The 27,993-nt window shown below is 37.1% G+C and overlaps 4 protein-coding genes and 1 long non-coding RNA gene across 6 annotated transcripts; 2 read left to right on the plus strand and 3 right to left on the minus strand.

Annotated features, from left to right (window-relative positions):
- Positions 1-182: 182 nt before the first annotated feature.
- On the plus strand, positions 183-3,896 carry LOC110744538 (uncharacterized). Of its 2 annotated transcripts, none has more exons than XM_021944531.2 (6): positions 183-306; positions 539-619; positions 2,948-3,061; positions 3,139-3,462; positions 3,577-3,679; positions 3,762-3,896. In XM_021944531.2, the coding sequence occupies exons 3-5, from the start codon at positions 2,948-2,950 to the stop codon at positions 3,655-3,657; spliced, it is 519 nt and encodes a 172-aa protein (XP_021800223.1). In that variant the 5' UTR covers positions 183-306; positions 539-619; the 3' UTR covers positions 3,658-3,679; positions 3,762-3,896. The 2 variants fall into 2 exon arrangements, with proteins under 2 accessions (XP_021800223.1, XP_021800222.1); XM_021944530.2 differs by lacking the exon at positions 183-306 and adding an exon at positions 316-448.
- A 7,512-nt stretch (positions 3,897-11,408) lies between these two features.
- LOC148294787 (protein FAR1-RELATED SEQUENCE 5-like) lies at positions 11,409-13,818 on the plus strand. Its single transcript, XM_088252673.1, has 2 exons — positions 11,409-13,563; positions 13,647-13,818. Exons 1-2 carry the CDS (start codon positions 11,417-11,419, stop codon positions 13,738-13,740), a joined length of 2,241 nt encoding a protein of 746 aa, XP_088108799.1. The 5' UTR covers positions 11,409-11,416; the 3' UTR covers positions 13,741-13,818.
- Positions 13,819-20,768: 6,950 nt separating this feature from the next.
- On the minus strand, positions 20,769-21,158 carry LOC148294788 (uncharacterized). The gene has a single exon (XM_088251899.1). It carries the CDS (start codon positions 21,156-21,158, stop codon positions 20,769-20,771), a length of 390 nt encoding a protein of 129 aa, XP_088108025.1.
- A 3,319-nt stretch (positions 21,159-24,477) lies between these two features.
- Positions 24,478-25,248, minus strand: LOC148294789 (uncharacterized). Its single transcript, XR_015835455.1, has 3 exons — positions 25,145-25,248; positions 24,978-25,073; positions 24,478-24,879 (listed from the first exon to the last, which is right to left on the minus strand). It is a non-coding gene; the product is annotated as an uncharacterized LOC148294789 (long non-coding RNA).
- A 1,678-nt stretch (positions 25,249-26,926) lies between these two features.
- LOC148294790 (uncharacterized) lies at positions 26,927-27,609 on the minus strand. The gene is made up of 2 exons (XM_088251900.1): positions 27,041-27,609; positions 26,927-26,951 (listed from the first exon to the last, which is right to left on the minus strand). The coding sequence occupies exons 1-2, from the start codon at positions 27,607-27,609 to the stop codon at positions 26,927-26,929; spliced, it is 594 nt and encodes a 197-aa protein (XP_088108026.1).
- Positions 27,610-27,993: the final 384 nt, after the last annotated feature.

Below are 27,993 nucleotides of genomic sequence, written 5' to 3' on the forward strand. Positions count from 1 at the left end.
TGATGATGTCTTCACATCATTGCAAAAGACAAATAAATGACCCTTATAATTCTACCACTTTATGAAAAGTACGTTAAATATGCGTGAGTAGTTAAGATAATAACAAGCAGGAGCATTCTTTACATTTATTTTAAGAAAATAGTACACAGGTATGAGGAGAGGGGCATAATAGTGTGAATTTTTTGGGGCACAACTTGTATTACGGTCAACATTCTTTTTTATAGTACAGACTTGAAGTACAATGTTCCCTTCTTCTTTTTTGGCATGAGGTTCCAAATTTCCAATGACTCATTGAGCCAAAACAAGGTACACGTCCATTTCCCCTTCCTCAGTATATGGACACCTATCCCTTCATATCAGCACCATTCATGCCTCTCTCTCTCTCTCTCTGTGTGGGTGATGTGTTTGCCCTTTTGTTTGTTCAACACATAGCTTGTTTGCCCTTTTAGTAAGTAGATGTAAAGCAATAGTATATGCTGCATGTTATTGGACTTAATTGCACAATTAGAATCATCCCGATCTGTCTTTCTTATTGCAGATTCAAAGATTTCAATAAAGAATTGTTCGTGAGAACGATAGCTGTGGTTTACATTGATATAAAAAGCTGAAATTTTAGAAGGTCAGATTGCCTATCTCCCACAACTTTATGTTTCTACAAATATTATTTTCTAGTATTGATTGGTAGGTATTATTTCTTCTTTCTTCTTGGATAACAAAAAGAAAAGAATGGACAAGAGTTGGATAGATATACGAGATCGAACATCTACGCAATATCTCACTGGAGTTGAGAATTTTTTGGATTTTGCATTTTCTAAAAATATGGATGATACAAGGATTTATTGTCCATGCAAGAAATGTCACAATCGTTATTTGTTCACAAGGGATGTAGTAAGAGGCCATATAATATGGGATGGGTTTATGTCCAAGTACAAAAATTGGACTCAACATGGGGAACTACAGCTATCATTATATGCAAACCAAGATACTAACGTCACTTTTGATTCTGTTGTTGGTGATGATATGATTGGAATGATACATGATGCATTTGTGCATCCAAATGCATATTCTATTTTCGGGAATGATAGACCAACAGAAAATGAACACAGTGAGGGGCTGAATGATGAAGGACCAAATGGTGAGGGGCCGATTGGTGAGGGACCAAATGGTGAGGGGCCAAATGATGAAACTAGAAGATATTTGAAATTGTTACAAGATGCAGAACGTCCTTTGTATCCAGGATGCGAAAATTTCACAAAATTGTCTTTCATTGTCCGGTTATTACATATGAAAGTGATTTGTGGATGGACGGACAAGTTAGTGACACTGTTGTTGAGTTTTCTAAAAGAAGCTTTCCCTAATGGAGTAGAACTACCAGACTCTTATTATGAGGCTCAAAAGATAACTGTTGAATTGGATTTCACATACAAGACATGGGATGCATGTCCTAACAATTGTATGTTATTCAGAGATAAGGATGAGAAACTTGAAAAATGTGGCATTTGCCAAGAATCTAGATAAGAACAGCTGGAAGGTGAGTCTGGAAATAGTCAGATTGTGGATAGAAAAATACCAGCTAAACAAGCAAGATATTTCCTACTAAAGCGAAGATTACAAAGACTTTTTATGTCTTCTAAAACAACGTCGCTTATGAAATGGCATACAGAGGAACGTACTAATGATGGTGTGCTAAGGCATCCAGCCGATACAGCTGCAAGGAAAACATTTGATGAGAAGAATCCATATTTTGCTAGTGACAGCCGTAATGTTAGGCTTGGTTTAGCTTCAGATGGTTTCAATCCGTTTAGAACAATGTCCATAAATCACAGTACATGGCCTGTTGTTCTAATTCCATATAATTTGCCACCATGGATATGCATGAAGCAGCCTTTCTTTATTTTATCTGTTCTCATTGATGGCCCTAAAGGACCTGGTAATAAGATTGATGTATTTCTACAGCCGCTAATCGATGAGCTAAAAGAATTGTGGCATGAAGGTATACTTACTTATGATGCTTCTAGTAATCAAATGTTTAAACTACATGCTGCGTTGTTCTGGACTATGAACGACTTTCCTGCCTATGGGAACTTATCGGGTTGGAGCACTAGAGGAGAGAAAGCATGTCCTTGTTGCAACATTCACACTAGATCTCGTTGGTTGAAACATGGAGGGAAGTATTGCTATATGGGTCATCGTCGGTTTTTACCTAGAGATCATAAATTTCGTAAAGATAGAGTATCTTTTGATGGCACGCGAGAATGGGGGCTTGCTCCCACTAAATTTTCTGGAACTTATGTAAGAACACAATTGCAGGATGTACTTACAGAGTATAACAAGGAAGACCTTCGAAAAAGGAAAAGAGATGAAGATCAGAATATAAATAATGGATGTTTTTGGAAAAAGAAAAGTATATTTTTTGAGTTACCATATTGGGAGCATAATTTGATTCGTCACAATCTCGATGTCATGCACATTGAGAAAAACTTTTGTGATAATATACTTTGGACTTTATTGGGTGTTGCTGGAAAAACAAAGGATAATTTAAAAGCTCGACGTGATTTAGAAGAAATGGGCATTAGGAAACCATTACACCCTCAACAACAGGGTTCTAAGAAAGCATACTTAGCTCCTGCATGCTTTACTATGAATAAGGACAATAAATATATGTTCCTTAAGGTATTGAAGGGAGTGAAGTTTCCAGATGGTTATGCCTCTAATATTTCTCAGCGTGTACATTTAAAAGAGCGAAGTATATGGGGTCTTAAGAGTCATTGACCATATAGGTATTGTTATTAGCTAATCCTTTTTGTTCAGGCATATATCTTGAATGGCTGGCAAATAATGCTAACAAAATATTTAGAATTTGTACTATGGCTGTATGTAACAAATTGGTCATTGGTCTTCTTTTTAGATATATATTTAATGAGATCAAATTTTTTTTCTTACATAGATGAAAGAGAAAGGAGAGAAGACTGATCGTCTGAGCATGTTTATCAAAACTCGAACAAAGAAGAAGAAAAATGATGAAGATGAAGTTTTTGACGAGGACAGTGCTGATTTTATTGTAAGTTTGAATATAGAGTTGTTTTGAAATTTTATCTTTTAGCCAAATGAACCAATTCTGCAAGTGTGATTTTGTAGAATCAATTCAACCAATGTTTGGAAGAAAGGGTAGAAGATGAACAAGATGAGTCATTTAGAGAGGAAATATTTACTAAAGTGATGGGAATTGATGCACATGGGCGTGTTCGCATGTATGGGGATGGTGTAACTCCATCTCAAGTGTTTGGTCAAAAATCAAATTCTGACAATAATGAGAATAGGATGACAGAGGAGCTAGAGAAACAATATCAGTCAAAAATAGATGATCTCCAATCCAAGTTAAATGAAGTTAGCTCACAACTCAATCAAGTAATGATTCATCTTGGTTTCCAAACCACCCCAGAAGAAATCGGAAGCGGCCAGGTACATTATATTTAATGCCTTTCTCTTATTAAAGAATAAATACTGTTTAATTTGAAGTGATCTTAGTTTTTATTGTAACTTTGAAATGTTTTATATTTCCTATATCCTCAATAGATTCCAGATGCCTCAAGTATGCATCAACGAAGACTTAGTGTTAATAGCGAGCTGCAGCCTAATTTAGACTTGGAGGCATAAAAGAAATTGTTTTCATTAAAAGGTTAGATAATTATCTTCGAAAAAAAATTAAAATGTTTTTTTTTTTTCCATTCATTTATTTATGTATTTGTCACTATTTTCAGGTTAGGGGTGAAGATGAAATACAAGATAATGATGACTCCTTCAAGTTTGAACTCTATTAATTTTAGTACTTTTGAATCCTAATATTTTGTTTTATATCTAGAGATGGTATTGTTTACATATGACTTGAGATTGAGATTCTATAATTATTAAATTTTTTTGTGTTAATGCAAAAGATGATACTTTCAAGTACATGAATGAAGTTATTTTTGCTTTTGATCAAGATATAACACCATTTTATAAGTTTTTATAGTCAATTCTAATTAAAAATCAGAGTTTATATGTCAATTAAGACTGTCATTGGTGTTGCAAATTAAATTTTTTACGTTGAAGCAAGCTGTGCAAAATAATAAATTCAAAAATAATTCAAAAAACTGAATTTATTAAAATTGCGTCACATAATTATTGCGACACTACATACAATCACTAAATCTTTTTTAACGACGCATGCCACCGTCGTATATATTGTCGCCAAAAAGGCATTTCCTTTGTCGTGTAAGAATTAGCGACGGAACGGCACTGTTGCAATTACTTTAGTTGCTACACGAGCTCACGTTGTAACTAGTGTTGTAAAATCGCGTCTTAAATTCGACGCTCAGTTTATTGCGACAATTTTTAACCGTCGCAAATGCGACGCAATATGTTATTACGACGGGCCCTAAGTGTCGTGCGACGTCACTAATCGCTATTTACGACGCTTTTTTGTTTTTTTTGTGACGGACTTTGCATGTCGCTAAAGGCCCTTTTTTTTCGTAGTGATTCTTACCTATGGCCTCGCTAATTAGAACCTATAAGGTCGCACACCGTAAAGTAGGGGTGGGCATCAAAACCGGAATACCGAAACCATCCCGAAACTGTGCCAAACTGTGCCAATCTTGTGCCATCCCGTTTGGTGTTGACGTGTAAAAGGGATGATACCGTGTCATCCCGTTACTGTTTGGCACGGCATCAGCTCCACATTTGTGATCCCGATTGGTGTCATACCGTACTGAACAGTACATGAGTTTTATTAATCCTAATTTAATTTCAGTTCTACCCTACTCTCCACAGATATTTCTTCGACTCCTCTTTGTTTCTCTGCGTCCTTTCCTTTCCTTTCCTATGTCTAATTCTTCTCTTCTCTTCTCTTCTCTTCTCCTTTCTCAATCATGATTTGAAGCCGTAATTCCCAAATCCTCCACCATCAATCGATCTCATCTTCTTCTCCTCCTCCTCCTCCTCCTCTCTCTCTCTCTGTTCTTCTCCAAACCAGTTAAAAAGGAAAGTCCCAACCCAAAGTCTCTGAGTTTTTGTGTAGAAAAATCAGTGGGTCGTTGAAGATCGTATTGTTGGTGGTAGAGCGGAGCTTTGGGAGGCGGCTTCAGAACCGGATCTTATTCAAACCCGTTTCGCTCTGCTACCAATTTCAATCTGATCTCAGATTCTCAGGTACTCATTTGGTTTGCAATTATTTGTTTTCAAATTTGAGAAATTGTTAAGAATTGCTACATGGTTCACTGCTTTGGGGTGTTGGAAATGCTAATATTTTTTGGGCATGGGAAGATATAAGAACATTACTTGGTAATTTTGTTTGTTTTATTTTAGCTTGAGCATTTATACTAGTGATTTGAGTGTTATATAGTTGTTTGCTTCATTGCTAGGTAAGGATGTTGATTCTGAGACCAAAGTGAAGCGCATTGAGGCTGATTTAAAGATTCTAAAGTTGCAGGTCTATTGTGTTTTAAAACAAATTTAATTGCTTTTTTTTTTTTTAATTGAAGGATCTTCCTGATTATTTTTCTTTTTTAAGTGCTTTCGTTATTTGGGTATCAGAATTGGCAAATCAGTCTTGTATTATCTTATCATGCCTTCATTAAAAAGAAAAAAAAAAGAGTAAGGATTCTGCTTTTTATGATTGGGTTTGGGTTAACATGAACAATTCATGTGCCATGTCTCTTGCCCTTTCCTTCCACCCTTCATATTCCACGGTTAACAGGAACAATTCAAGGCATATATAACAGAATTTTCCACCCCTCCCACTCTAATTATTAAGGTGGAAAGTAATTTATTTTATTTTCAAAGATAGGACTTTTGGAAATCAGTAGTGATCAAGCAAAGCCTTGAATTATGACTTATTTTTTAACTCTTGAATATGATGAATCTCTTTCAACTATGTCTATTCACTGTCAATCTTCACCTGATACATCATCTGTTGCAAGAAGAAATAATAAACCTCCTTCTTGGTTTTGTGTTTGCATGAATCTTAAATATTTAGGGTTTTTAATTGTTTATTATTTTATAATGTTGCATTTGTTTATAAGAATATGTGTGAATTTATTTTTTGCAGAATATGCAAGTACTGAAGCTGCTACCACCAACAACACATCAGGGATTGATCCAAAGGGAAAGGGACATGCCATTTAAGATTTCCATTTCTTGCTTTGAAGTTTGTACTTAATTTGGCTTGACTCGTTTTGTAAAAGCCTATGTGAGATTTCCATTTCTTGCTTTGTAATTTGACATGTCTTGAACTTGAACTCTTGATTGATTGTTTGTTTTGTTTGTATTAGGCTTTGATTTGTTGTAAAAGCCTATATGAGATTTGATTTCCATTTCACTTGAACTTTGTATGAGATTTCCATTTCTTGGTTGGTCTTGAATCAAGACTCTTGAATCTTGATTGTTTATTTTGTTGTATTACACTTGATTTATGAAATTTTGCAGATTTTGTACGGTATCAACATTGATATCGAATCATACCGATCTCGTTTGGGTCCGGTATGGTTTGAACGTGTTTTCAAAAACTTCCATCCTGTGTCATCCCATCCCGATTCCCCTATTCGGGATTGACACTAGGATGACCTCCATCCCGTGTCATCTCGTACCGTGCCCAGCCCTACCGTAAAGGTACGGATCGAGAATTAAAAAGAGAATAAATGATTTTACGGCTTGGTTTTTAACCAGCCACCACCACCACAGACAACCACCGACCACAAGGCCAATACCTACAGGACCGCCTCAACCTCCTCTTCCAACCCCACCCCTCAGCCGCATGTCGCCGGAAAAAGGCCAAAAAGGGCCGGTTTTGACCCAAAAATTCTATCACTTGTTCTAGCGATTCCGGGCACCAAATTCTTCGATCTAGGTGTGCTTTTTCATAATCTCAATGTGTTCTAGCTGAAGGTTGGGTTGTTTAGGATCAATTTCTACATTTTGAAACTAAATTTATTGCTTAAAGTTCTGGCCGGTTTCGACTCGTAATTCCGGCTATCTCCGCCCACTTTTTGGCCATGGTCCAAGAGCAAAAGTTGCTCCACTCATTATCCTGATCATGTAGGTATAGGTCTTGATCGACGGTTTGGTGATTTTCCGATTATCAGAATTTCTCAAGACAACCACGCAATGCCGATGCGTGTGGCGGCCCATGGGCACCGTTTGGGTGTCCCTCTTGGTCCTAAAATGATCCACATGTCATCTCGAGCACAACGGTATGCTCGGATTTGAATTTGGTTATTGTTTGACTGTAGATCGGATATCGCATATTAGGCCTTATCCGGGTTTGATATACTCGAACCATTGGATCAACTTCATTTTCAAATATGTTGATTTAGGCATCTCTCGAATCGTGTAGGAATTTGCGGATCGTGAATCGGAGTGTCGGATGCTCCAACTCAATAATTCAAAGTTTAGGATAAATGGTAACTGTCCGATTGTGCGATCGCGAGCGATCCGACCTCTCGATCGAGATTAAACTTGCAGAATGTGTTTAATAGACTTGGTTGAACCTATCGGAACTTTTAGATCGGAAATCGGAGGTCGTGGGCACCGTGGGCCCCGTTGACCAATAAGGGAAGTTTGATTCCTCAGATGACCGAGAGTCTTCCAAGGTAGTTTCATCCTTCGAGAAGTACAAGAACGATCTTATAAATGAGGCTTGACTGTTATGTGAATTATTTTGATTCTGTTGAATTATGAGATTACGTTATAGTATTTTATGGTATTACTGGGTGTTATTTTGATATTCGAAGGTTAAGCAATATTAGAAGTTATGGGATCTCTAGGGGTTATTTATTTATTTATTATTATTTAGTATATGACTGAGTGATGTTGGATTATTTAAATGTTTATGAGTTACTGTGGATATTATATTATGTTTGATTGTGTAAAGTTGGGAATGGCTTATTAACCGGATTTTGGCGTGAATAAGAAATTAATTAAATGTCTAATTATATGCTTATATTTAATATATGCTCATTGGCTTGAAACTAATAAATCATGAATACCAGTTTACTAGATAGTATGTGTTACAAATTTAAATGTTGACGAAAACAATTTTGATAGATTATGCATGGTCAAAGTCATTTAAGAAATGTTGGAATTGCTCCCGTTTTAAGAAGGAATTTTTGTTTAGCTCTTTAAGGTAATATATGTTTTCCAACTTATGAAACAATGATTAAGAGTTTTCTAAGTTTTAAGGATTTTATATAATTCGCAATTATTTACTTAAGTGATGAATTTGTTTTTACATGTGAAAGATGTAAACATATTTTATTTAAATTGTTGATATTCACATTAAGGTTTCACGTGGTCAATGTTATTTTAATAATTTTCGCATTTTCCTACTTATAAGTAATAAGTTAATTATATATATATATATATATATATATATATATGCACATGTGGGATGAGTAGAAGATTGTTCTAGCATCAATAGCCCTTGATTGAGTTTCAGCGGATTGATCTGAATTACTTATGAAGGTTTTTCGATTTTATTTGATTAAGTTACCTATGTTTACTTATAACTTATGTAGAAAGAACTACGTATGGCTTGATTCCTTAGTAAGGGTACGTAGGCAACCTAGAGTTACTAGGTGTAGCTATAAGAGTTGAAAATTTGTTCAGTTAAGTTATATTGGAACTTGATAACGTATTCATGTTGTTCTAAGAGTTGAGACCAATTTCAGTTGGCAGAATGATTTGTTTGGTATAAAGAGGTCTGAAACTATTTAAAGTTATTTGTCTAATGCATGCTGAACGATTGAGATTTGAATTTCAACTTTAACTGTATATTTTTACAAGCGAAAAATTTATTGGGAAATGTCCATTTTCTGGGAAAGCTCTGTGGTTTTCCAGCAGAAGTTAAACCCTTAAGTGTATTCTTTTCATTTTGCGGTTCAGGGCAAGGGGGTATTCTAGACATATGCCCGACACCTGCCAGGTGTAGGGGACGCATAGGGTTCGACACAGATTCCAAAGTGGAATTTGAGTCGGGTTCCATCAACTTGAGCCTAGGCCAGACTTTAACGAGCTAAAGGAAATATACAGGTCGAGTCGAGCCGAGCTTTCATCATAAAATTAAAGCCCAAGCCCGTCCCATGGATTGGGATTCCATGGGCCACACTGAGCATTCAATTCAAGGCAAGGGGGGTATTCTGGACATTTATGCCCGACACCTACTAGGTGTAGGACACGCATAGGGTTCAACACAAATTCCAAAGTGGAATTTGGGTAAGGTTCCGTTAGCCTGGGGCTGGGCCGGACTTTAACAAGCTAAAGGAAATATACGGGTCGGGGTGAGCTGAGCTTTCATCATAAAGTTAAAGCTTGAGCTCGCCCCATAGACTGGGATTCATGGGCCACATTGGATCGGGCTGGGTTGTCCCAATTAGCCCGAGCCAAAATGGGCTATTTTTTATTGTATTAAAATAAAAAAAAACTTAACAAAAATTATATGATTTTCATTCAAAGTACAGTTAAAAGTATAGTATGATACAAAAGTCTTGTACAAATAGTCTATTCAAGCCCCTTCCAAACGAATAGTCTATTAAAGCAAATAGACTATTTATGCAAAAACAGAGTCATATACAAATTAAAATTAAAGTCTTCTAAACAAAAAAGTTTTTAGCTTTGAATTGTCTCATTTTCAGATTCACTTTCAACCTTTTCACTGGCTGCCATCCAATCTGGTATTGATGCTCTAATGTTCATTAATTCTTCGGCGTGTTGCTCATCTTGTGACGCATCTTGCATCCTTGAATTTGCTAAGGCCAAATCTTTCAAGAAAATTAATGTTTCAATTGTATTTGGACTCAAACTAGCCCTCTTCTCGGATACAAATCTACCACCTGCACTAAAACATGATTTTGATGCTACAGAGGGAAAATAATTACAGACAAGATAACAAAAACCAGGCGATGAAGCCAAAATTGAGAGGAGAGGCAAGGGATTCAGAGGCATACACACCTATTGGACTTGGATCTTCTTTTATACCCTAATTCGCACACTAGGATTGTCTATTGGACTTGGATCTACAACGATAGATTTAAAGAGTGGGTGAGAGAGAGAGATGAAGATAGAGAGACGGAGAGAGATGTGGAGAGTGTCTAGCGGCTAGGGTTAGAATCATTGTGTGTGATGCCTCTTTTGTATAGAGATATTGGGCCTTTCCCAAGAGCTCTGAAAACCAAGGTCACAGTTACTACCAAGAGGTATTGGGCACCTTTCCCACACAAAAGTAATCGTTACTTATATGGGAGCTTCTATAGTGAGGGGAAAGTTATAAGGGGTTTTTTTGAGGGGTATGTTAGAGCCGTTGGATTTCATCCAACGGTGAGTTTTTAAAAGAGGGTGCATGTAGAACCGGGTTGAAATCTGACCCGTTGGAAACCCAACTTCAGTTGAAGATATTTCCCTCTCTGAAAAATTCAAGAACACAATCCTCTGTTTTTAAATGTAACGCAAACCCAGAATTAGAAAGATCCAAAGCTCCCAAACCCTATAGTCGCTCCATTGTCATCAGCTCCTTGGGAGGCCTGCGATCTATGGCATCCTCGGTATGACGATTAATGGCTCTTATCTAGCTATTGCCCTGTTTTGATTCTATGGCTGAAGTGAAAACCCCTTCTCTTTTTCGTTCAGCACACGAGATTCCAGATGAAAGCAAAGTAGCATATCTGGTTCTGTAGCTAGACGCTGCAGCAGTATTTGTTCCTCGATTGTGGTAGAGATGGAGTCTCCACTACCAAAGAGTCTTCTCTAATGTCCACCACATTCTCTTAAGCTGATTGACTTCGGAGCTCCCGCTTGAGTTTGAGAGGTAAGTTTACTGTTGCTGGATTGATTTTATTGGGTTTGGTTTGTTTTTTGTGAGGGTGAGAAATTCGTCATTTGTGGCATCAATAATGCGTCATTTCTGCGGTCAATAATGTGTTATTCTGCCGTCAATAATGCGTCAGTTTTCTGTCAATAATGCGTCATTTCCTTATGAATATTCAATATATTTAGTTGATTGTTTTTTGTGGGGGTGGGAAATTATAAAATGTAGGTAAAAGATCCTAAACTTAGGCTTAATGGCATTAGGAGTAAGCATTTGGAGAGGATATTGGGAGAAGTTCTGTAATTGCTGGTTTGAATTACATTTGTGTTCTTAGTTGAACATGTTGGTTCTAATGTTATTTTTTCCAGATTATTGCACAAGAGATGACGTAACTATTATTAAATTTTGTGTAATAATGGCTCTTACAAACAAGCTAGGCTATGCGTCTTTTTTGTGTCAATTAGGGCAATATTCTGTGTAAGTGGAATGCATTGATATGTTGTAATGCAGTAATGATTGATTAATGAATTAATATTTGCTATGCAGTGATATAGAAGTAGTTCAAAAATATATGTGGGTAAAATGTCTGGGGGCTCAGAGAGTGATGACTGTGTAACAGCTAATGGGATGGTTTACATTCCTGAAGTAAGAAATGAGGAAACACCAGCGGTTGGGATGAAGTTCGACTCGCTTGACTTCGCTTATAATTTCTATAACAGATATGCATTCTTGGCTGGCTTTGGTATTCAACTTCATTCCATCTTTCGGGGGACAAATAAGAAAGAGATTCTGAGGAAAGAATTTGTTTGTTGCAAACAAGGTGCATACAGGAAAGATGAAACTCGGGAGAGAAAAAGACAGCGGGGAATAAGTAGATGCAATTGCAAAGCTAAGATTGTGGTTGTGAAGACAAATGGGAGCAAGAAGTATGCCATCTCTCTTTTTGCAGAGGGACACAATCATAAGATGACAGCCTCAGAAAGAGTGCATTTATTGAGATCACACCGTCGTATTTCGGATTCTACAAAAGTACTTACAAAACAGTTGGGTTCAGTTAATATCCCCATTCATCAGAAGGTAAGTATTTTCAAGGTGCAATCCGGAGGAATGGATAAAATCGGTTTTATCAAAAAGGATATTTACAATCTTGAATGTAGTGTGAATGGGAAGCTGAGGAACCACGATGTTGAACTAGTGACCGAGTATTTTATGGCTGAACAGAAAAAAAATGAGGCTTTTTATTTCAAGATTGAGGGAGATGGCGAAGACAGGTTTAGTCGATGTTTTTGGGCAGATGCAACTTCTAGACGGGCATACCGGTTGTATGGAGATGTTGTTGTATTCGATACCACATTCAACACGAATCGATACGACTTGACATTTGCACCAATATTGGGAGTTAATAACCATGGTCAGACAATTGTCTTAGCATGCACATTTTTTAGCAAGGAAACGACTGAGTCGTTTATTTGGATGTTTGAGGAGTTTAAGAAAGCCATGCAAGGTGGCGAACCTAAAACGATCATTACAGATCAAGATGCGGCCATCACCAGAGCGATTTCAATAGCCTTCCCGACTACATTTCATCGGCTTTGCATATGGCATATCACATCAAAGTTCCGTGTTAAGTTACCACATTCTGCTTATAAGGAGTATTGGCGTGAATTTCAGAAAGCCATATGGGATACTGACAATAAGGATGAGTTTGATGCAAAGTGGAATATTGTGGTTACAAAGGCTGGTTTGACTGACCATCAATGGCTAAGTTCAATGTTTGATTTAAGGGAATCTTGGGTTCCAGCCTACGCACGAGACTTTTTTGCCGTAGGAATGTCAAGCAGCCAAAGAGCGGAAGGTTCTCATGCTTTCTTCAAGCAATACATATCAAGGAGAAATTCATTGATGGATTTCATAATACGATTTGAGAGGGCACTTTCCCATCAACGTCAAAAAGAGTTAGCTGCTGATCACGTAGATGCATTTGAAGTGGCTCAATGTATTCTACCAATGCCAATGAACAAACAAATGGCTACCTTGTACACAAGGGCAATGTTTCAAAAGTTTGAGAAAGAACTAATACAAAGTACAGCATGTTTCCTAGAGCTCAAAACAGAAGATGCTTCAAAAGTTGTCTTTAATGTGAGCGAAAGGAAAAATTGGCAAACAAGAGTGGCAGAAGTCGTATATGTCAAAGATTCTGACCACGCATCGTGTAGCTGCAAAAAATTTGAATTTGTTGGGATTATTTGCAAGCACATCCTAGCATTGTTCAGAAGGGACCAGATTGAATATATGCCCGATAAATATATTTTGAAAAGGTGGAAGAAAACTGCGAAAGCTGGATTGGTGTCAGATGCAAATGGCAACGAAATTAAAGACTCTGCAGATCCTGGTCTTTTAATAAAGTGGAGTACAATGTCCCGACTTGCTTCAGATGTGGTTGAGGATGCATTAATGTGTGAAGAAGGATGTGAGCTAGTGTCAGAGACTCTAAAAAGTTTGCGGGTGAAGTTGAAGTTGTTGAAGGATGGACCAAGTAATAACGAAGTTGGAGGGTCTAGCTCTCAAACACAATATATGAAAGACCCTAAGAGAGTAAGGTGCAAAGGAAAGTGGAAACAAGTAACGGGAGCAAAGGAAAAGCCAATGAAGCGAGGGATTCGACACTGTCGGGAGTGTGGAGACATTGGTCATGATAGAAGACAATGCCCAAGAAATTTGAACACACCGTAAGATGTTAAAACTATTTATAATAACACCTAAAATTTGAATAGTTAAATTTTTTATGTGCTTGTGTTTGGTGTTTATGCAGGACATCACCGTCAAACAATGAGGAATCAACTCCAATAGATCTCAGTGACCCATTATTCGACGAATTTTACAGGATGCATGGACCTACCGAATGATTTATGTTTGTATTATACAAAGGCCGGTTGTTATGAAGGCTAATGATCAGGTTAAGTTTTCTATATGCAGTTTTATTTTATTTGTTTGTTCATGTCCACTGATAAGCTTTTACTTTGTCCACTGCTAATTGAAATGGAAATTTGGTTGGTTTACTTCTTGCATGAAATTTGGACACATGTTAATTTTACATGTCTTCTCCCTATTTGGATATTTTCATAGACATTTGATAAAGTATCAAATTTTGAGTTTTGTGAAGAAGCAATGACTTTTACCATGTACAATGGGTAGTTTATGCTAAATTATGAACGAGTGACACAGATTCATTGATTATATCACAGGGTAATGTAGCATTTCCAGTAGGGAGCTGTTGTTTCCATCAGCAGTAATGATTTCCAGCACGAATCATTTCTAGCAACACTAATCATTTACAGCAGCAACCAATTTTTCCTAATGTTATGTTCTAGTGCTTGACTGGTTATTAAGATCTGACCTTGACTATGAAGCAATATTGGTGCACGATTTTGTAAACATTCGTACCTGAAGGATACTTGAAATTTGCACTATGTTGGAACACAATGATTAGAAATCAGCGTGTAAAATACAAACTACAATACAACATCTTCTATGCATGATAAGTACATTGCAGCTAATCACATTTCGAATGCTTGGAGAATATTAAAGTGTACACCAACATTTCAACTACTCGTAATTTTGCACACACAAGAAAATTACATTGCAAAGCATTTTATGTGCTCCCTCTTAGCAATATCACGATCACCACAACCAACTGAACAATGGTAGCCATATTCACTCGGTCGTATGGGTCAGCTTTTTCCGAGCAGCTTGCACGTGCTTATGGTCACTCGTGTCCCCACTCATATAGACGAAATAAATATTCAGCAATATTTGTAATATTTTGTTATATAAATAACCCATAAATCATTCACCAAAGAATGTATAGCACATTGGTATGTAAAGTGAATAAGGAGAGTGTTACTTATGACTGACGTGTCAATTTTTTGAAAAAAGTACGCCATCTGTTTAATGTGAAGGGACATGATAATGCAACTTTACTGATTCCCAACGCGTGGTGATATTGACAACTTATTGAATAATATTTCAGTTTTTGCAAAATACAATTTTAGACACAAGGAATTGCAATACATAGTCCCAATAATTATATATGAAGCAAATGAAAGTAATACTTGTGTTATTATAAATTAGATAATGAACATTAAGGAAATATACTTCTAATTTGTCCCAGTTATATGTTGTTGTTTGTACTGTTTCATGTCACACTTTTTCTATCTTTCTTTATATTATATGTTTAGGGAATCCCTCAAAGCAACATATACTGTGAAAAATAAAATATTGTGTGAAGTTCTAATCACTCATATAGACTAGGACAAATATTCAGTACTATTTCAAAATTGCTTGACTGGTGTCAGGCCATCGAACGATGTGATTTGACATGATAGAGATATTTACTACGAACCCAAGACGGAGCCATATTGACAACTTATTGAATAGCGTTGACGTGTTCAAAGATCTAGATGCACGCACCCATGATGGCTTCAGAGCATTGTCCAATTATTATATATGTGGATTATTATAACAAAACAGATACGTTTACAGCCTTTTATATGAAAGGAAACTAATTGTTGTATTATTAAAACTTAGATAATTAATATTAGGGAAATATACTTGTGATGTTGGTTGTTGCAAAATATATAGCTAGGGTTAAGAGGAAAGTGAGTTATCTAAAGGCATTCAAATTTTTTCTTTATGAAATTGATGATTTCTAGCTTCCCCTAGTTGTATAACGTCACAAGGAGGCCGGAATAATTTTCGGGGCATTTTTCCAATTTTCCTACTATTTATTTAACTTTTTTCAAGATTTTTGCACTAAAAAAAGCCAAAATAATCGCAAGATGACACCTGGCGCGATCTGAGCGCATCACCTTTCACCACTTGCACAAGTGTACGTCAATACACATGGCCACATCCTTGGTTTTTACCCTAAATTCTTATTTTATTGTTTTTTCTTATGAAATTCATAACTAAATACACAAAAATGATAAAAATGTTTTGAAAATTGATACGAACTCATTGACACTTCATCTTCCTTACTGAATTCCCCGTTTCATGGTTATTCATTTTAAAAGACAATTTCGAGCATTCACGGGAGATGCTTGTTGATGTAGGTTATCTAGGTTAAAGTTAACAACATATATAGCTAGGGTTAGGAGGAAAGTGAGTTATCTAAAGGCATTCAAATTTTTTCTTTATGAAATTGATGATTTCTAGCTTCCCCCAGTTGTATAACGTCACAAGGAGGCCGGAGTAATTTTCGGGGCATTTTTCCAATTTTCCTACAATTTAATTAACTTTTTTCAAGATTTTTGCACTAAAAAAAGCCAAAATAATCAGAAGCTGACACCTGGCGCGATCTGAGCGCATCACCTTTCACCACTTGCACAAGTGTACGTCAATACACATGGCCACATCCTTGGTTTTTACCCTAAATTCTTATTTTATTGTTTTTTCTTATGAAATTCATAACTAAATACACAAAAATGATAAAAATGTTCCAAAAATTGATACGAACTCATTGACACTTCATCTTCCTTACTGAATTCCCCGTTTCATGGTTATTCATTTTAAAAGGCAATTTCGAGCATTCACGGGAGATGCTTGTTGATGTAGGTTATCTAGGTTAAAGTTAACAACATATATAGCTAGGGTTAAGAGGAAAGTGAGTTATCTAAAGGCATTCAAATTTTTTCTTTATGAAATTGATGATTTCTAGCTTCCCTCAGTTGTATAACGTCACAAGGAGGCCGGAGTAATTTTCGGGGCATTTTTCCAATTTTCCTACAATTTATTTAACTTTTTTCAAGATTTTTGCACTAAAAAAAGCCAAAATAATCGGAAGTTGACACCTGGCGCGATCTGAGCGCATCACCTTTCACCACTTGCACAAGTGTACGTCAATACACATGGCCACATCCTTGGTTTTTACCCTAAATTCTTATTTTATTGTTTTTTCTTATGAAATTCATAACTAAATACACAAAAATGATAAAAATGTTTCGAAAATTGATACGAACTCATTGACACTTCATCTTCCTTACTGAATTCCCTGTTTCATGGTTACGCTATATTAGTATTTTATTATTATTTACCCTACATTATTATTATATTACTTTTTAGCCTCTACATTTGTTAATTATATTTACACGAAATTATTATTTTTATTGTTATTTTGAGTGAGAATAGACCATTTCTGGTGTTAATCAGTTTCTCTCTTCTTCAATTTGTTAATTTTTTTTTCCTTTATTAGGGTGAAGGGATGTTTTGAAAAATAAAAAGAACAAATTACATTCCAAGTATTGTATAACATCAGAAAAAAGTCCATGAATAACCCATTATTTGTATAGCTTAATATACTGCATCCAAACATTTCATTCATTCATACAAAATTGACGAATTACTGACGACTGACATAATGGTCCCATAAGATAGTTTTACATTGCAAAGCATATTATTTGGTCCCTGTTAGCAATACCACGATCACCCCAACCAACTGAATAGCCGTAGCCGCAATTAGTCAGTCGTATTGGTCGGCTTCTTCCGAGCAGCTTTGACGTGCTTATGCTCACTCATGTCACCACCATCGTCTAGTATCTCTCTCACAGCATCAGGGGATACATAGTCCCAATTATAGCTTGTATGAGTAGTTGCCGCAAATGCTCGGAAATTTTCGAATCCTTCGTTGAATGCCATCTCCAATTCACTATGGTGCTCTTCGCATCGCATATGGTTCATCAAACAACCTTTAATTTCATCATTCATTACTGTATCCAACTCCTCTGCTTTCAACTTCCTTGTATGACTCAACTTCAAGTACTTGTTCTTTTGGGAGAACGCTTTGTTAACTCTAATGTTAAGATCAGCCAGAATGGCCTCGTCTTCAACACATTTCTCGTGCCGCGAATTGATCAGTCTGGAATTATAATCTAGCTTGCTACTGACTGCATGTATTGCCTCTAATGGATCATCGGAGTCCCCCTCACTCCCAAATGATGTTGAAAATGGAAGGGGTCGGCGAGTACAACGTGGAAATGGAGCCTACAACTCCAATTTTTCATATTCGACTGTGTTGTTGGCGCCTGAAGAGGATGACATGCTTGAATAATCCTATTTGTTTTTAGAGGATGAGGATTGCATATGCAATTTCGTTTGAGGAAGGGGACATAGATTTATAGACCAACATACTAAAGCTTGCGTGTAGTCAACATATGTACTTTATTTCAATTTTTAAAAAGAGGTGTCAGGTTTTGCTTTTCAAGCATGTCAACCTCATTACACCACTGTCAGTGGTTGAAAGAAACTCAATGGAAGTGACATCTAGTTAGTGAACCCAACCACAGTGGTTAGGATTAAACTTAGATTGTATCAGACAAAAAATTAATTTATACATTGTCAACCAAATATTTTTTGGCGGGAACCTTTTTATTGGTATTACTATCACATCCTTCATAGAAACTCTCCCTCCACGAAAAACTGACTTCTCCACCGAATCTCTCTCCATCGACTGAAACTCTCTCCTCCACAGAAACTCTCTCCCTCCATAGAATGGATTTACTAACCAAGTTTGATGTCAGCATAATAAACACCCCTCCAAACAAAGACCGCCTTCGACACGCAAGTGAGTCACCAGATAAGCAGTGTCACATTTCTAGACAGAATGACCATTTTGTTGGAAGTTTTGAGTCTGAAAGGGTTCTTGGATTCTGGAAGGAGAGGCATCTTCAACTTGGTGATGAAATCCAAAGGGCAAGGGCACGTTTGGAATTTGTTGAAGGCCAAATTGAAGATGACAAAAGGCAGGCCAATCTGGATAGGGCGAAGTTGCAGCGCATGAAGTGTAGACACAAACGACTTCGAAGTGTAGCTGTTCAAAAATACAAGAACTCATCTAATGCAGTGGAGTCAAAGAAGCGTGTGATGCAAGCTGGATTCGACTACTTCCGGTCATATGCAAAACTCGTCGTACCCGGGTTTGATTGGTCATCTATTACCTTTTCCAACGTTAACAAATATACTCACCAAGGGAAGTAACCATTTTGGTTATCGTGTTTGAGCAGAGGCAAATCAGTGGAATTGGAATTTTCGTTCAACTCTGCTTCAAACCTATTTTGATGCTTACTATTATGGAAGATTTCAACCTTCATATTTTGATGTCTTTAATGATGAGAACACGTGATGCAACGTGGCCATCTACTTCAGTCATATGTTGCTGCCATGTCCATTTTTGTGTGATCACGTATCAGATTTGGACATGGTTGCATCATATGCAATGTTGCCTTTATTTATTATATGTTAGGGCAAGGTTTATGGAAAAGCATTTGTGACGGTTCATAACTCTAGACGCAGTTGCATATGGACTACTTATTGAATACCTCTAACATGTTCAAAGCTCTAGGCGCAGTTGCAATGATGGCTTCAAAGCAGTGTGCAATTATTATATATGTACATTATTATAACAAAACAAAAACAGATTATGTTACATCCTTATATTTGAAAGGAAACTATTTCTTGTCTTATTACAAATTATATAACGAATATTAAGGAAATATACTTGTTAAAGTGAACAAACATATATACTTAGGGTTAAGAGGAAAGTCAGTTCTCTGAAACAATTTGGATTTTTTCATTGCGAAATGGATGCTTTATAGGTTCCTCTAGTTTTATAACGTCACAAGGAGGCCGGAGTAATTTTCGGGGCATTTTTACGATTTTCCGACTATTTATTACAATTTGTTCAAGTTGTTTGCACTAAAAAACCCCAAATAATCGCAAGTTGACACATGGCGCGATCTCAGTGCATACCTTTCACCACTTGCACAAGTGTACGTCAGTTGCAACCAAACATTCTTGCTTTTTACCCTAAATTCTTATTTTATTGTTTTGCCTTACAAAATTCATAACTAAAAACACAAAAATGATAAAAAAAAAAACTTCCGAAAATTGCTACGAATTCATTGAGGCTTCATCTTTCTTACTGAATTCCCCGTTTTGTGGTGACGCTAAATTATTATGATATTGTTCTTTACCCTAAATTATTATTATATGACTTTTTACCTTCTATATTTATTAATTTTATTGACCCTATTTTTTTTTTTTGTAATTTTGTTATGCGAAAAGACCATTTCAGGTGCCAATTAGTTTCTCTCTTCTTCAATTTCTTAACTTCTAATTTTTATTAGGGTTAAGGGATGTTTTGAAAAAGTAAATGAAAAAAATACATGTCAACCATTGTATGGCATCAGAAAAAAATTAGTTTAGGATATGATAAGTGGGAAAATGTCTTTTCCAAGCACTGGTGAACAGACAGCTCACTCCATGCACGCCTTTTCGTTTACCAAATATTAAGATTGTAGTTGGGCAAAATATCTATGTCAGTAAAATGTCATATTACCCATCTCTGATGTCAGTAAGCATTCAAGTATACAAATATATATATATATATATATATATACGTAGATTTATATATAAAACGGTTTATGACTGCACAAACACCAGACAAAATATATTAAAACCCAACATTTGGCCAACGTAGCCAGCCAACGTAGAACTGAAGAGAAGCAAGTCCAGAAAGCATAAAAACCTTAAAAACATACTACAACTAATTATAAGGGTATGGATTCCCTGGCACAACATACACACGCATTACCTTGAACCAAAAAACACTCTCACGATGCCATTTGCATCGATTGCAACAAGTCCAGAACGAAGGATTTATCTTTGCTTCAGTAGGCCAGCCTTCAATAACAAAACACCATTCGTTGTTGTTACAAGCGCTGCAATGATTGAACTTAATCTTCCCATAGTAAAACATATCTACGATATGTCTTGCAACATTCCAAACTCGGCTTAATCTTCGTCTCAAAGCATCCCTGGTTCCTTTCATATCAATGTTGTTACGTTGATTCAAAGAACACAAAAATTCTAATGCATCCTCTTATGACTGACCAATTCCAGACATGCCAAGAAGTCCAACTATATATGCCGCTTCCATATGGCCTGCCGTGGCTGCGATGCGCATCCCATACAACGCTTCCACGTTACCATGCATGAAAAACACTTCGAACGCCTCTCTAAATATCGACTCAGGGTTCTCGCAAGCTCTGCATTGTTGCAAGAAAAGCTGGACCGCAGGATTAGCATGGTACCAGCTAGGATGGTCTGGGTACTTAGCCATTGAAATGGTGTTCCACACTTGTGGAGTGTTTGCCAACGTCCGGAATAATGGGCACACATATGCCATACGGAAGAGATCTTCCGAAGATTGGGTTGCCACGTATAACATCACTTTAAACCAAGCCAACTCCGGGATGAAGGCTTGGGGCATCTCCAAATGGATATGCTTCCTTCTCTTTCCTCCGACTGTAGTGAAATATTTGGAATTCATGTGTTTCTATTTTTTTGGAATGGAACGATTTGAGGAGTGGAAGAGGGGAGAAATGAGAATAGATGGGGTTTTGGTTCTGTTATAGGGTGTGTTTGTTGTACCGTTTGGAAAATGTGTTTCCACTTGAGGTTTTTCTCACTTGACCCTTCTTAAAGAAACTGAACCAACACCCTAAAACTAGAGAAAAACAGAAGAGAAGGAAAATGTCATCGAAATGCAAAGTCAGACAGTCAAAAAGTAAATTAAGAACCTATATGCATAGGCAATTTTAGGATTTTCCCGCCCTTTTTATGTCAATGAAACAAATGTGACGGATTACTGACTAGTCACAGAACGTCCCATCACATAACTTTTCATTTTCCCACACCGAAATATAGTAGTAATGTTATTAAAATGTGATGGATGTTTTATCCAACTAGTTGGTTTAATGAAATATAATGAAAATAATATAGGGTTTAGGGCAGTTTTCCCTCCATTTTCATATTGGGTTTTGGTAGTTAAATATTATATTGGTTTATGGGGTAAACGGTGCCCCATATCTGACGGTACATGTGTCGAAAGCATGCCCAACCCACCCACAGACAGAAAAGAGGATATAATCGCATTTGGGCAGAGATGAGAGAGCTCTGAGTCCGAAGAGGTTTGAGTGAGAAGATCTGAGTGAGAAGGTATGAGTCCGAAGAGGTTTCAGTGAGAAGATCTGAGTGAGAAAAGGTACAAGTGAGAAGATTCAACATGTCTTCGTCTTCATCTCCCGCTCAAACAAAGAGGTGTCCGTACTGTGGAGCTGCAATGGTGCTTCGGGTTTCAAAATCAGAAAAAAATCGAGGGAAGCCATTTTGGAAGTGCCTAACCTCCTATGTAAGTTTTCATTTCCAGAATATGTATGTGGGTAAAAAAACCTTGGTCTAACTCTGACACAATTATTTTGCATATATGATGCCTGCAATTAGGGAGCCACCAGTTGCAATGGATTTGAATGGGTTGATGTAACTTCCGCTCAAGCAGAACAGCCAGATGACACGTATGATGCTACGGTGCTGAATATGCTGAAGTCCATTAAGGACTTGGTATTAGTTTTATTACTTTTATCAATTTTAATATTATTTGTTCTTTTAATGACCAATTAAGTGCACAGTTTCAAGGATTGTAAAAGTTCTCCCCAAAAAGACATGTTGCACGCACCACCAATGAGTTTTCAAACCCATTTTGTAATATTTGTTCTTGAAATAGGTGGATTGGCATTGAGTTTAAATTATTGTTCTTGAAATAGGTAGATTGTTTATTGGCGTATACTAAAGGTTTATTGATTGTTTACTGCATGTATATCGCATGTTATAGCGCAGATATTGGATGTTTATTGAAGGTTTATTGATTGTTTACTGTATGTATATCGCATGTTATTGCTCGGATATTGGATGTATATTGAAGGTTTATTGATTGTTTACTGCATGTGTATCGCATGTTATTTATCGGATATTGGATGTTTATTGATTGTGTACTACATGTGTATCGCATGTTATTTATCGGATATTGGATGTTTATTGAAGGTTTATTGATTGTTTACTGCATCTGTATCGCATGTTATTTATCGGATATTGGATGTTTATTGAAGGTTTATTGATTGTTTACTGCATGTATTTCGCATGTTATTGTCCGATATTGAATGTTTATTGAAGGTTTATTGATTGTTTATTAGTAGGAAGAACAACTATTCAGTAGAATTTCCTAATCGATACGACTCCCTTATGGATGGTGAAATTAGGGACTGATGTATATTGCATGTCTATTGCGTATAGATTGCATGTGTATTGCGTGTATAGTGCTTGTCTGTTGCCTGTGTATTGTTGTTTATTTCCTTCGTAAGCAATAAACAATCAATAAACACGCAATAAATGTATGCTATGCACGCAATAGACAAGCAATATAGACGCAATAGACAAGCAATATAGATGCACCAATATACATTACTTTTATGCTACTGAGCTGCCCAAGATCAATAAAATAAAGAAAATCAACGAATTTATTAACCGATTATAAAGGAAAGAGGGATTCAAACCCGATGGGCGGTACGGAACCAATAGGAAGTTTTTATAGCATTGCAGATGGGAAATGTTTATTGAAGTTTTATTGAGGTTTATTGACGGTTTACTGAATGTTTACTGAAGGTTTACTGCATGTATATCGCATGTGTTTCTATAAAAAGGGCATGGTTGAATAAAACATTGGAGGCGAGGGCATAGCCGCCTATTTCCCTTACAGAATTACAATCAATACACACGCAACCCATTGCGATTAAATTAAGGCATGGTGAACGGCTTAAAGATTGGGATCTGATATTTGGAATGGTGGCTGGATAAATCATGACATATTACTTTGCAATAATGTAATACACTTTAAAAAGCCATCAGTCATTGTTCACATATGCAGTCTTCCAATCCCAATTCAATGCAGTTTGGTTAAGGTTATGTAAATGTCGTGAAAGAGTTAGGGCAATATTACAGAGATGTTTGTTTCATTAAATCCAAAAAAACTTTACACTCCAGATGCACATTCTATGTATGGGAATGGCATGTGCCTAACTTCAAAAACGCATATGCCTATCCATTTACATTTGCCCACGTGCACTAGATTTACAGATCCATTTACTTTTCTCCTCACTAAGCCTCTGCATCTCCATTTCAGATTCTTCATTTTTCTGTCTATGCTCTGCATCCAGCTACTGTATACATTTAGCCTAATATGAGAATAAACGTAGCGTAGTATCACATTAATCAAAATGAAAGCATGCATCCGCTATAATAATATTTTGGTTCTAATTGTTGTCCAATAACTTAAACTTAAAATTATGTACAAAAATACACTAAGATTGAGAAAGACGAAGAAGAATTGAGGAGCAGAGGTAGAATTCGAAAAGGAGCCGTGGATCTGTATTGTGTATTTACATGACTTTCAAATTGGAGATTTCCAAAACCAATTTAATCATCACGTACCTGAACCCATTTCAACCACTATCATGGCATGTAAGCATCTCCCCGTAATATCTCTGCAGCCAACTTCAACCGGAAAAAGGGCATGTTCTGCGTGGTGCAAGTAGCTAACGGAATCTCAGCGCTCAAAAGCTCAATGTACTTCAACACAAACATGCCACAATCGCCTCTGAAGCAAATCAAGAACTCGATCAATTCAAGTAATGACATTGTAACGTAATTGACAATTTCAAGTAATAAAATTAAAGAAAAAGTTGTGCTCATTGATTAGATTGTTGTGGAACATCCACACGTTCTATTGGCCATGGACACCACCAATCTCTGCTGCAGTCGTTTGCGTAAACACCTTCTTCATAAAAGTCGATGGAGTTGAGAAGATTTGGAATCGTAATTGAAAGCGGGGCGAGTTCTTCCTTTAACATCTCATCTGGAATAAGTGAAACCATTGAATCGTACACTTTGATTTCACACTTAACCAGATCAATCATTAGAGCCACCCAATGCTTATGCTTCGTCAACATACAAGGGGCATACACCTTATACACGTTCTGCCAATCCACCCCACACGCCGGAACCTTGCCATTTACAACGTTCACTAAACTGTTTCTAATTTTCCACCCAGCCTGCTCTTTTTTTCTTTTATTATCCACAAAGCAAGTATGGATGTGATTCTGTGAAATAGAAAACAATCAATGGTTAAACACCTCCACAAAGCAAGTATGGATAATTTGTAATTATTAACTGCACTTGGTCAAGCCCTATGACATACCATGAAAAATACATCGGTCGTTGTCCAGTTCGATATTTCTACAACCTCCAAATCTTGTTGTCGCTTCCGGATGAGATACAACCCCAAATCAATGTGCTGCACATGTTTTTCTGGTCAATCTCATAATCTATGTACATTAAAACAAATGCATAATCAATTAAACTTACATCTCCTGTCAGCCAACCGTCAGCTTTTACGAGGGAAGCGAAGAATTCAATCTCAGCTTCCACGTGGCCAAATTGCATCACTAAACTGTGAATATAACAAAGTTTTAGATCACAACAATTTAAAAATATATACACTAATGCCTTCTATCTCAAAAAACAAGGGACTTACTTTGGGTTATGGCGCCATTCCCAACAAAGTTTCAGCAATTTCACCATATCATCATGCGGAATCGCCTTCATTGGGTCTAACATCCGAAGTCGGGTTGTCTCTGGCACAGTTTTTTTCACCAATTCACTAGCTTCAATGATCTTCCACATAGGAATAATCCTCTTTCTCTTTCGTAATTGGACCCCTTGTTCCACAGCTTTACCTTTATCATTCAACCAAACGTTCAACTCAGATAGCACAGCTGTAGGTTGATCCAAATCAATATCCCCAAGAGTAAACTCAACAGTTGTCCCCGCCGTGCTCTCACCAATGTCATCATAAACCAAAACAACTTCATCATCCGCTTCCTCACATTCCTTTATTTGCACTTCCTTTTCCTCACTTTTTTTTCTTTTCACTTCCTTGCCCTCCCTTCTTTTTCTTTGCGGATCCTCTCCATCACTTCTTTTTCTTTGCAGTTCCCCTTCGTCACTGCTTTTTCTTTGCAGTTCCTCTCCCTCACTGTTTTTTCTTTTCACTTCCTCTCCCTCACAGCTTTTTCTTTGCAGTTCCTCTCCCTCATTGCTTTTTCTTTTCACTTCCTCTCCCTCACTGCTCTTTCTTTGCAGTTCCTCTCCCTCATTGCTTTTTCTTTTCATTTCCTCTCCCTCACTGCTCTTTCTTTGCGCTTCCTCTCCCTTGCTGCTTTTTATTTTCACTTGCTCTCCCTCTCTTCTTTTCCTTTGCGCTTCCTCTACCTCACTTGGTTTTCTATGCACTTCACCCCCTTCAATCCCCTCCTCGTTCTTTTCCTCTCCCTCATATCTGTTACTTGGCCCTTCATCCCATTCACTATCATCCATTTCGTCAGATCCCTTAAATAGATGTGAGATGGCACAACGATTCGTCCTCTCTTTTAGTAAAGCTAGGTCCCTCCTTACTTCCTGCTCAAACTGAGGACCTAAACAGTGGTCCAAAAGGTTTTCCATCCGTATGACCTTTAACTCAAGGACGTCATTTTCCCACTTTACTTGAAACAACTCGGACCTCAACAAGCTTACCAGCTTGTTCAACTCATCAAGATCAGCACATGAAGAAGGAATTGACTCTGCCGAGACAACAGCAGGGCGATCCTGTGGCCAACTCCAATATGATTGTCTCATTTCCTCTTCACTCGGACGTAGCGCCCGCAATTGAACTGACTGTTTGAGAATACAGACAATATTCATATTCAATCATTCTACTTAATAATTTCATTGAATCTTATAAACAGTTTCAAGGGCTGCAAACCAAACCTCTTTGCTCTGGAAAAAATAATTGTTCAACTTCCTCATCTCGGGCATAGACGTAGTCGTTCTCCATCGCAAAATACGCGGGACAGCTGTTGGATCAACAACCTTGCAGTAATTCAGGTCCACCATTCTAGGAATTAATTCATATACCCAAATCTACACAATTCACAGGACAAAAGTCATTATTTAAGTTTTAAAGTTCACAAAGCATAACTGACATGAACATTATTACCATGTACCTGGAAAGCATACGTGAAACCTTTAAAACTCCACCCACCCCTTTGCACTTCACCATGCTTATGCTTCTTGCCCTTCTTATTTTTCCGGCTTGTTCCCGTTACCTTACTTTTCCCCTTCTCCCTTCCCTCTTCATTTTCAAAGCTTTTCGTATACTTTGTTGGTGCAGAAAATAGACTGTCTTGGGTTTTGTCAAACGACACCGAACCCCACGGATACCTGTTGAACGCATCCAAGTCCTCTACAAGGGTCAGGTAATTTACATTGATGTTCAAATGCTTGTCCCTTCCCAAAACCACTAACTCAGCAAAGTAAACAAGAGCTAGCTTGTATACGTCATCTCTCTCTTTGCACCTCATAAATGCTTCTTCTAAAGCATTGCATGTAATTCCTTCGTCTATAAAATATCTTTTCTGAAGTCTAATTTCAGCACTTTCTCCACTGGAAACTTCAGGCACTTCCTCAAAACGAAGCCCCGAGATCAAACAGAAATCCTGACGAGTAAACTGAGCAACATCGCACCCTATTAAGAAACTCAGTCCATCCAAGTCTTTCACACCCTGCCCCGCGACTCGACGCAACACAACTCCATGCACAATCTGCCCGCTAAACTGAATCTTGTCTATATTCAGAAGATGGGCAAAGCATGATGTCTTGAATTGTTCTAATTGTTCCGCACTCAACTTCGCTCGAATTGCAGCTAGGGTTGAATTTGCATGTGAGCAGTTGTTCACCCGTGACGCATATGCCTCTGACTCTGGCCATACCAGCTGCACGTTGGATCCCATTTCCTAAAATACAAGATGAAATAACGTTAACACATATACTACCACCACGTATTTGCACAATCATATTGGTATTTAGTATTTACATAACTAGTCAACCAGGCACATTACAAATTTTATGAAGTACATGCGCATAGGGATTACTGATCACAGCCTTTAACATCATCAAAGCAATATGACAAATTTTGTGCAAATACCTGTTAATGCAATGATTCTGTGAATTACAACCAATAGCATGTTTTTTATTTTTGGATACAAACTCCAATCAATGGTTGATGCATGAGTGAGTGTGAGTGCAATCTAGGCAAGTTCTGCACTTCACACACATGACAATTATTGTCATCTCATACACAACACAAAATAAATAAATAAATAAGAAAGATAGTG

This window comes from Prunus avium, chromosome 4, assembly GCF_965620075.1.
Source record: "Prunus avium chromosome 4, drPruAviu1.hap1.1, whole genome shotgun sequence".
NCBI lineage: Eukaryota > Viridiplantae > Streptophyta > Magnoliopsida > Rosales > Rosaceae > Prunus > Prunus avium.

Excerpts from the sequence above, each read along its gene's own strand:
- LOC148294787 (XM_088252673.1), top strand. The coding sequence starts at position 11,417 with ATGTCTGGGGGCTCAGAGAGTGATGACTGTGTAACAGCTAATGGGATG. Across the intron at positions 13,564-13,646 it reads CCAAGAAATTTGAACACACC|GACATCACCGTCAAACAATG; the intron begins GTAAGATGTTAA and ends GTGTTTATGCAG.
- LOC148294790 (XM_088251900.1), bottom strand. The coding sequence starts at position 27,609 with ATGGGATCCAACGTGCAGCTGGTATGGCCAGAGTCAGAGGCATATGCG. Across the intron at positions 26,952-27,040 it reads GACTTGGATGCGTTCAACAG|AGGGAAGGGAGAAGGGGAAA; the intron begins GTATCCGTGGGG and ends TTGAAAATGAAG.
- LOC148294788 (XM_088251899.1), bottom strand. The coding sequence starts at position 21,158 with ATGCCCCAAGCCTTCATCCCGGAGTTGGCTTGGTTTAAAGTGATGTTA.
- LOC110744538 (XM_021944531.2), top strand. The coding sequence starts at position 2,948 with ATGAAAGAGAAAGGAGAGAAGACTGATCGTCTGAGCATGTTTATCAAA. Across the intron at positions 3,062-3,138 it reads AGGACAGTGCTGATTTTATT|AATCAATTCAACCAATGTTT; the intron begins GTAAGTTTGAAT and ends GTGATTTTGTAG. Across the intron at positions 3,463-3,576 it reads AAGAAATCGGAAGCGGCCAG|ATTCCAGATGCCTCAAGTAT; the intron begins GTACATTATATT and ends TATCCTCAATAG.